The 9,120-nt window shown below is 52.7% G+C and overlaps 2 protein-coding genes and 1 pseudogene across 2 annotated transcripts, besides 4 other annotated features; all 3 read right to left on the bottom strand.

The window, feature by feature from the left end:
- Window positions 1-9,120: a sequence feature (areas not merged during assembly with more than two copies in the genome that could not be assigned to a particular haplotype).
- On the bottom strand, window positions 1,127-1,552 carry Tc00.1047053509697.39 (uncharacterized protein; the record flags this gene model as incomplete). The annotated part of the gene is made up of 1 exon (XM_800734.1): window positions 1,127-1,552. The coding sequence occupies one exon, from the start codon at window positions 1,550-1,552 to the stop codon at window positions 1,127-1,129; it is 426 nt and encodes a 141-aa protein (XP_805827.1).
- On the bottom strand, window positions 2,650-3,117 carry Tc00.1047053509697.29 (uncharacterized protein; the record flags this gene model as incomplete). Its single annotated transcript, XM_800733.1, has 1 exon — window positions 2,650-3,117. One exon carries the CDS (start codon window positions 3,115-3,117, stop codon window positions 2,650-2,652), a length of 468 nt encoding a protein of 155 aa, XP_805826.1.
- Window positions 4,108-4,716, bottom strand: Tc00.1047053509697.15 (annotated as a pseudogene).
- Window positions 4,738-4,958: a mobile genetic element.
- Window positions 4,738-9,120: a mobile genetic element.
- Window positions 8,978-9,120: a mobile genetic element.

The following is a 9,120-nucleotide window of genomic DNA, read 5'->3' as shown; positions in this document are numbered from 1 at the left end:
GTGCGCCGCCGCAGCGTGGATACCTCGATTCGTCGTCATATATCTCTCGTACGGGGCCGTCGCCGCAGCGTGGATACATCGATTCGTTGTCATGTATCTCTCGTTCGGGGCAGCCGCTGCAACTTGGATAATTCGACACGTCGTCATGTATCTCTCGTCCGGGGCCACCGCCCTACTCTTTTTTATTCCTTGCGGCGGCCAACCCCGGCAGTAAGGACAAAAAACAGGATCGCGTTTTTTTTAATGCTTTTCCTGTTTGGGGGGGGCGGATCTTTGTTTTCTATGATTGCCCTCCCCCCCCTTTTTTTTGTCTATTCCAGGTTGGTTTTAGGAGGCTTGATGTGCCTGCTGGGTGATCGCCGGCTTTTTTATTGGTGATTGCGTATTTTTGGCTTACCGGTGTGCCGCTCAGCGCCATTTTGTTTTACTTCTTTTCTGCTTATTGGGGCGTGTTGTTATTCGTCACGCGTCAGCACACACCGAGCAACATGTCAAAAAAACAAAACGCAGGCTTCTTCGCCCCTCGCGAGGGCCTCCGCAGCCACAATCCTGTGCGTGCGTGCATTCTCAGCGTTTTAAACACGGCATGTGTGTGCATGTGCTTGTGTGTTTGGCAGCGCCTATAATTGCAGAGCAGCTGTGCGCCACAAGAGAGTCAGAAGAAAGCAACGGCAGAGAGAGGCAGATAGAACACACGCAAAAATTACTCATATCATCACACACAAACACACACACGTAGCCCGCGGAATGGGTGCTCTCAACCACAAAACAATGAAAAACAAAACAAAAAGCCGAAGCGTGGGACGACCAGCGCACACACTCTCATTGCTCCCGTAAAGCAAAACACACACACAGGGAGAGAGAGAGAGGTCGCCCACTCAATGCAATAAAAACAAAACAGAAACAGTTACGGTGCTCCGCCCATGCAGCCAGGCAGGACGGCAGCGGTGCGTGTCGTGCAAAAGAGAGCACCAACGGGCCTGCATGGGTGTGCATGCACTATATACAATGGGCACATTATGTGTGTGCTTCGTGGGATGAGGTGAGGGCGAGAGTCCATGCAAGGGGACACACACAGAGAGTGGGTGAAGGACGAGTGTGTGTGCGGGCGGTGCATGGCGCTCTCTCACTCACTCTCACGCGGCCACCACCGCAGCCGCAGCCGCACACACCACGAAACTGATGGAATCAGTGCGATTGCAGAACTCGCACACCGTCCTGCAAACCAGAAGTTTAAAAAGCAATAAGAAACAAGAATTCCAAAAAAAAAAAAAGGAAAAAAACTTAGGCTTCTTCGGGGCTCGAACCCGCGCCCCGGATGACATTGTGAGCTTGTTTGCCACTGAGCTAAAAAAAATGTGGTCGCGCGACCCATTTTCACGTAAGGTGTTAATTTCGATCTTCGAACAATCGAGCACATTTGCGTTGTCCCCTGGAAAACGAAAGCGACATGTTTAGGGTGCGCCGCCGCAGCGTGGATACCTCGATTCGTCGTCATATATCTCTCGTACGGGGCCGTCGCCGCAGCGTGGATACATCGATTCGTTGTCATGTATCTCTCGTTCGGGGCGGACCGCCGCAACTTGGATAATTCGACACGTCGTCATGTATCTCTCGTCCGGGGCAGCCGCCGCAACTTGGATAATTCGACACGTCGTCATGTATCTCTCGTCCGGGGCCACCGCCCTACTCTTTTTTATTCCTTGCGGCGGCCAACCCCGGCAGTAAGGACAAAAAACAGGATCGCGTTTTTTTTAATGCTTTTCCTGTTTGGGGGGGGCGGATCTTTGTTTTCTATGATTGCCCTCCCCCCCTTTTTTTTGTCTATTCCAGGTTGGTTTTAGGAGGCTTGATGTGCCTGCTGGGTGATCGCCGGCTTTTTTATTGGTGATTGCGTATTTTTGGCTTACCGGTGTGCCGCTCAGCGCCATTTTGTTTTACTTCTTTTCTGCTTATTGGGGCGTGTTGTTATTCGTCACGCGTCAGCACACACCGAGCAACATGTCAAAAAAACAAAACGCAGGCTTCTTCGCCCCTCGCGAGGGCCTCCGCAGCCACAATCCTGTGCGTGCGTGCATTCTCAGCGTTTTAAACACGGCATGTGTGTGCATGTGCTTGTGTGTTTGGCAGCGCCTATAATTGCAGAGCAGCTGTGCGCCACAAGAGAGTCAGAAGAAAGCAACGGCAGAGAGAGGCAGATAGAACACACGCAAAAATTACTCATATCATCACACACAAACACACACACGTAGCCCGCGGAATGGGTGCTCTCAACCACAAAACAATGAAAAACAAAACAAAAAGCCGAAGCGTGGGACGACCAGCGCACACACTCTCATTGCTCCCGTAAAGCAAAACACACACACAGGGAGAGAGAGAGAGGTCGCCCACTCAATGCAATAAAAACAAAACAGAAACAGTTACGGTGCTCCGCCCATGCAGCCAGGCAGGACGGCAGCGGTGCGTGTCGTGCAAAAGAGAGCACCAACGGGCCTGCATGGGTGTGCATGCACTATATACAATGGGCACATTATGTGTGTGCTTCGTGGGATGAGGTGAGGGCGAGAGTCCATGCAAGGGGACACACACAGAGAGTGGGTGAAGGACGAGTGTGTGTGCGGGCGGTGCATGGCGCTCTCTCACTCACTCTCACGCGGCCACCACCGCAGCCGCAGCCGCACACACCACGAAACTGATGGAATCAGTGCGATTGCAGAACTCGCACACCGTCCTGCAAACCAGAAGTCTAAAAAGCAATAAGAAACAAGAATTCCAAAAAAAAAAAGGAAAAAAACTTAGGCTTCTTCGGGGCTCGAACCCGCGCCCCGGATGACATTGTGAGCTTGTTTGCCACTGAGCTAAAAAAAATGTGGTCGCGCGACCCATTTTCACGTAAGGTGTTAATTTCGATCTTCGAACAATCGAGCACATTTGCGTTGTCCCCTGGAAAACGAAAGCGACATGTTTAGGGTGCGCCGCCGCAGCGTGGATACCTCGATTCGTCGTCATATATCTCTCGTACGGGGCCGTCGCCGCAGCGTGGATACATCGATTCGTTGTCATGTATCTCTCGTTCGGGGCGGCCGCTGCAACTTGGATAATTCGACACGTCGTCATGTATCTCTCGTCCGGGGCCACCGCCCTACTCTTTTTTATTCCTTGCGGCGGCCAACCCCGGCAGTAAGGACAAAAAACAGGATCGCGTTTTTTTTAATGCTTTTCCTGTTTGGGGGGGGGCGGATCTTTGTTTTCTATGATTGCCCTCCCCCCCCTTTTTTTTGTCTATTCCAGGTTGGTTTTAGGAGGCTTGATGTGCCTGCTGGGTGATCGCCGGCTTTTTTATTGGTGATTGCGTATTTTTGGCTTACCGGTGTGCCGCTCAGCGCCATTTTGTTTTACTTCTTTTCTGCTTATTGGGGCGTGTTGTTATTCGTCACGCGTCAGCACACACCGAGCAACATGTCAAAAAAACAAAACGCAGGCTTCTTCGCCCCTCGCGAGGGCCTCCGCAGCCACAATCCTGTGCGTGCGTGCATTCTCAGCGTTTTAAACACGGCATGTGTGTGCATGTGCTTGTGTGTTTGGCAGCGCCTATAATTGCAGAGCAGCTGTGCGCCACAAGAGAGTCAGAAGAAAGCAACGGCAGAGAGAGGCAGATAGAACACACGCAAAAATTACTCATATCATCACACACAAACACACACACGTAGCCCGCGGAATGGGTGCTCTCAACCACAAAACAATGAAAAACAAAACAAAAAGCCGAAGCGTGGGACGACCAGCGCACACACTCTCATTGCTCCCGTAAAGCAAAACACACACACAGGGAGAGAGAGAGAGGTCGCCCACTCAATGCAATAAAAACAAAACAGAAACAGTTACGGTGCTCCGCCCATGCAGCCAGGCAAGACGGCAGCGGTGCGTGTCGTGCAAAAGAGAGCACCAACGGGCCTGCATGGGTGTGCATGCACTATATACAATGGGCACATTATGTGTGTGCTTCGTGGGATGAGGTGAGGGCGAGAGTCCATGCAAGGGGACACACACAGAGAGTGGGTGAAAGATGAGTGTGTGTGCGGGCGGTGCACGGCTCTCTCTCCCTCACTCTCACGCGGCCACCACCGCAGCAGCAGCCGCACACGCAACAAGAAGAAGAAGCAAAAGAGGGAGGTGGTGTGGGAAACCGCGGTGCCGCCGTCACTGTCGCCAGGCGTCACCGTATCGTTTGGTTGAGCGGTGACCGTTTTCACTGTTTCTGGTGCTGGTTCATTGGCTTTAGTACCGACGTTGACATTATCATCTGCGGGGTCGTCGTGGGTTCCTTTGGGATTGTGCCTTTCAGGATAGTCACCATTCTCATTCGCCATTCCCTGGAAATCACCATTGCCACTTGTAGAGATGGGTGATGATGCTGTATCTGTCGGATGGCCTGTATTTGCACTCCTTATCAAATCTGATGGGTCTCTTTCTTCATCGTATTGCTCTGCCACATCATTCTTTGAATACGGTTTAGGTGCTTCAGTGTCCGTTCCAATTCCTGAGGTTGTCGTCTTTTCATTTGTTTGCGTTGAATTCTATGTGTCACCTGCTGTAGTTGGTGGACTTTGTCCCGTTGGTTGCACTGTCAATAATATTTGTCCTGTGGGTTTGCTCTCGACAGACGACACGCTGGAGGAGTCTTTGGCATGTACGTCACTTTCCCCGGTATGGCCTTCACTTGCACCATTATCACGAGCGAATAATCTTCTGGGCAGCTGGCCGGATCCTGAAATAATCTATGGAAACCAAACAAGTTAGGAAAAAAGGTTCTTTAGTTAATTGCTTCAATGTTTTCTTTTCATTCAATATATAGAATTCCGTGGACCACTAGCATGGTCCTTTGTCCTCGGTTAGAATCCGAATATTATTACTTACGAAGTGGCAGACTTTGGGGTCCTCCAACCACAAGACCCCGCCGCTCCCCTTCGCCAAGCCCTGAAGTTTGAAAAAAAAGTCCGCGTGATATGCCGTCTGCGGAGTTTTCTGCAGACCGTACGTAGGCAAAGAATGCCTTTATTCCGCCAGAGTCCAAAAACACATGTATCTGTTGCAGCTCCCACGTCATGGCGTGTAATTTTGAGCTGCCTTTATTCGCCGCTCCTTGCAGCGAAGTATTGTCCACCCAAACGTCAGTGGTGGATGGCAAGATGGCGGAAAAGACCGATAAGGCTAAGCGTACCGCGCGTGCCTCGGCCTGCATGATAGGAAAAGGCCTCCTCTTCCACTCCCTCCGGCGGTTTTAACGTCGCCGGAGTCTGGAATAAGAACGGCTCCTCATCCACGGAGCGATGCATCCGTGATGATGGCGGCCGATGCCTTTTCGGTGGGCTTGATGATTCGCCTATGATTGTTCTCGATCATGTGTCGTAATCCCTCGCCCAAACCAACCGCTGACAGCGGAAGGTTCGCCGGGGATGTCTCCTGCACAATCCCTTGGTTAAGTGCGGATAATCGTCGTCGCACTGCCTTGATAAAAAGGTAGTAGGCACATAAACGCGTGCCCAAGATGGCCGCCGCGTACAAAAAGCGTGACGCCACAACCTCCATTTCCGCGATGGTTAAAGAATTGAGCGCTGACATGGCGCATACAGACCGGACAAACTTGTCACTCAGAGATACCGCACGGTGAGTATGATCAAACTGCACCCCCAGAAAGGTGTACTGCGTGGCGCCCGATTCGCTGTCCTCCCTATCGTGGCGTGACAACTGTCCGCATTCCGAAGCGCTTGGGTTTCCCACAATGTCACGTCGCTTTTCGACCCTGCAATGCGTATATTGTCGATCCATACGTCGATACGCACCAATGGAGATGCAGCCCGGAGAGGGTGAACCACCGTCGTCACCCCCGCGATTGCCGAAGTAATAATAATCCGGAGAATTTCTGGGCTGGCCTTGTATCCCATTGGGGGCCGTGTGAGCTCCACCAGCGTGCCGTCCTCCACGCGGCATCAAAAGAGATGCCGAGTCTCCCGCGGTAAAGAGACCTGAAAAAAGGATGCCTTCACATCCAGGCAGGAAGCGGCCTCAGCCATCACAGGTGGCAAATAATGGGAAATATGTAAAAGAGGACCATTCGCCTCATAAGGGTCGTCTCTGTTCTTGTCGCGTGGCCCCGCGATCCATCGTCGTCGTAAACCGGTGGTTTTCTCCTCCACAACCGAGAAAGGTATTATCCATCCGCCTGTTATTGTGGACGAAGCGTCCTCGATTATTCCCGCCTTTCGTAACAATCGCGCGTCAGCGGCTGGAATCCTCCATGAGCCTTCGCGCGCCTTACCGGAGGAAGACGGAGGGAAAGGGGACCGCCCGACGCGTCCCCAAACTTGCATGAGCCTCTCCCAGGTAGCCGGGTTAAACCGACTCATGATCCACTTTAGATTCAATACGAGCACGCTGACTTGTTGCTGTAGCGGGATAGCGTGTTCATCTTGTGGAGTGGCCAGACGCTTCCCTGTCGCGCTTCTCGTTATTGTACCAGCATGATTGTGATTAAAATAGTGGAAAAACGCTCCTCTGCTTTCAACCAGGGCTCCTGCCCTTCCGCAGTTTCTCCCTTCACATCAATGCGGCCAGCAACGACACCTGGGTCAGCATTGTGGTGTACCTCCTCAAATATCGAACTGTGTGCTGGGGAAGGTCGAACGGGTCGACGTGCTTCGCCAACTGCGAGATCACGTCTGGGTCCAAATTGTATGTCTCCACGATTGGAGCAGCGTGCCTCAACGCACCCTGTTTTATGGAATGCGCCGTGACATTCCAAGGAGCCAGAGCTCGCTCAATTTGGGCAGCCGTAATATTCGTGAGCTTTTCGTTTTCTTGAAGTGTCCTGCATGGCTTTATAGTGTCGAAGGCGTCCTGCCCTCGTGCCCTGACGAACCGCGAGGCGCGGTGGGGATCCGCCCTCGCCGTCTTTGACGCCACGAACCAATCAAAAATTATGGTCCCGTCCGCCTCCATTATAAAATTTTTGGGGGTTAAGGCCGCAATCTCGGACCAACGACTCGCCGTTATCCACGCAAGTCGTAAGACAACACGTTCCTTCCAATCGATTCGGCTGCGGATAACCTGATTCATCTCTTCCTCTGTCACGGGGCGCGCCTGCTTCGTCTCCGATCGCGCCGCAATTTTTTGTAACCCCAGAATCACCATATCCAGCGGGGTTCAATTCATTTGCAACATGGACCGCAGCATCCTGGCGTACTGCTGTCGGGTCGATGGCGCCACATCGATTGCCATCAAAAAGGCCGCACAGCTCTCCTCGTTCATCGTGCGTTCGTGCGTACGGCAAAAGGTTGTGAATTGCCCCGCTAGGGACATTATCTGCTCCCACGTTGACGGCACACACATGTATCGAGCCACCTCGTTTGCTTTCCTCATATTGCTGGCCCAAAGCGGAGATGTCGGCGATTCGTCGTACCACAATCGAGCGTCGTTGGCGGATAAGCTCCATCGCCCTTCCCGACGATTGCGTCGGGCAATTTGAAAGATCGGGTGGAACATCGGCGGTGCGGTGCGCTGCCTGTGAGGATTGGTGGGAGGTGGCGGATTGGATGGGGCTCCCGTCGCCAGCATTCATGGGCGGCGTGCGGCAGCCCCTCTGCCGTTTTTTGATGGGCGCCTGTATTGTGAGTGATTCCCTCTGCTGCGCATGTTGCATGTAGATGCCTCGTGCCCATAGGTATGACATCGTTGGCATCGCAAATTGCGTTGGGTTTCTCGCCGATCGATGAGAGGCTGGACTGCCCTCGCATAGGTGTCCGTCTGGTGAACAGCGGTGTAAAGACGGGCGCGCAGTTTGGAAAGCCGGATGCCGGGATCGGATGCAATCGTGAGCTGCATCCGGAATGTATTCAGTAGGGACCTCCCCAAATTCATGAAGCGATCGGTGGGATCCTGCCCGCCTTCCAGCACGCTGATCCACTCGACCAAATTGTCAAAGACAAGTTTAACCTGCTCGTCGTCCTGTTGCCAGCATTGGTATGCGCACCGGAGGTCGAAAACGACTCCGGAGGCGCCCTCATTCCATATGCGCGTGGGCCACGTGGTGACGTCGAATGCGCAGAAACCGCGGTCCTCTTCCATAGGTAATTGGGCTTCCAGGGGAGAAGTGCGGGAAGGCAACGGCGTGGAAGGGTGGAAATGTGGTCTCCCAACGTTGCCGTGAGGGAGTCAGTAAGCCGCCGAACTGTGTCGGGCCGCGCTGCCAGGCACGCCTCCAGCCATCAAGATATCCGTTTGATGCGGTAGTGTAGTTACGCCATCGTTGACAACGTGTCGAGTAGCGGGGGCCTCGTCCCGCCCCGCCGTCTCCGCATCCCGCGCGGGTTGTTGTGCATTATGGCGTGCCTCCCGTTCCTGGAATTGACCCGTGAGCCTTCCCAAGTTGAATTCGCGCTCCCGTAATTGGGCGTGAGCGGCCTCCAACTGCTGTTGTAGTTCTGAGACCTGGTTGCCGGCCCAAGCGATATTGGATTTCCTTACCGATGGGTTAATATGCGCCTCCTCAACCTGCGAGTTAAGCTGATCATTCCGATTCTGCACGTCCGCGACGGCGTTAGCGTAATCAAAATTCAGGCGCTCCTTTCAGCAGTGATGAGCCCTTTTTGGTGCCCCAACTCCCGGGCTGCTCCCATAGCGGGCAGGAGCGCTTGTGTCTCGAAATTAAGGATCTGAGGCGCCAGTAGATTCGCAATATGTCCAATAAGAGTAGAATCCTGCCATGCTTTAGAGACAGGTCCATGGAACAAGCATAAGCCTGTCGATGATGCGGCCACAGTTAACGTCTCATCCCACATCTGATTGCCATTAATGAAGGTCATCTGCACCTGGGTCTCGCCACATTGTCACACCATGTCCCAGAGACGGGAGCCAATACCACACCACTCGGAGGGTGTGTAGGGAACCAAAGCCATTTCCTTAAACTTACATGTGTGTCTGTAAAAAAAAAAAAAAAATACAATGCCTATATCGGTTCCCTGCCCCTACAAAGTCGCGTTCTTCGCAAAAGATTCATAAAATAAAAAGAATAATAAGGAATGCATTTATTTATTAGGATGTACATACATTAATTAACTTAGCCAG

The sequence above is a fragment of the Trypanosoma cruzi genome, genomic scaffold, assembly GCF_000209065.1.
Source record: "Trypanosoma cruzi strain CL Brener 1047053516405 genomic scaffold, whole genome shotgun sequence".
NCBI lineage: Eukaryota > Euglenozoa > Kinetoplastea > Trypanosomatida > Trypanosomatidae > Trypanosoma > Trypanosoma cruzi.
The sequence above is the reverse complement of the archived record's forward strand: the minus strand, read 5'-3'. Positions and strand labels throughout refer to the sequence as shown.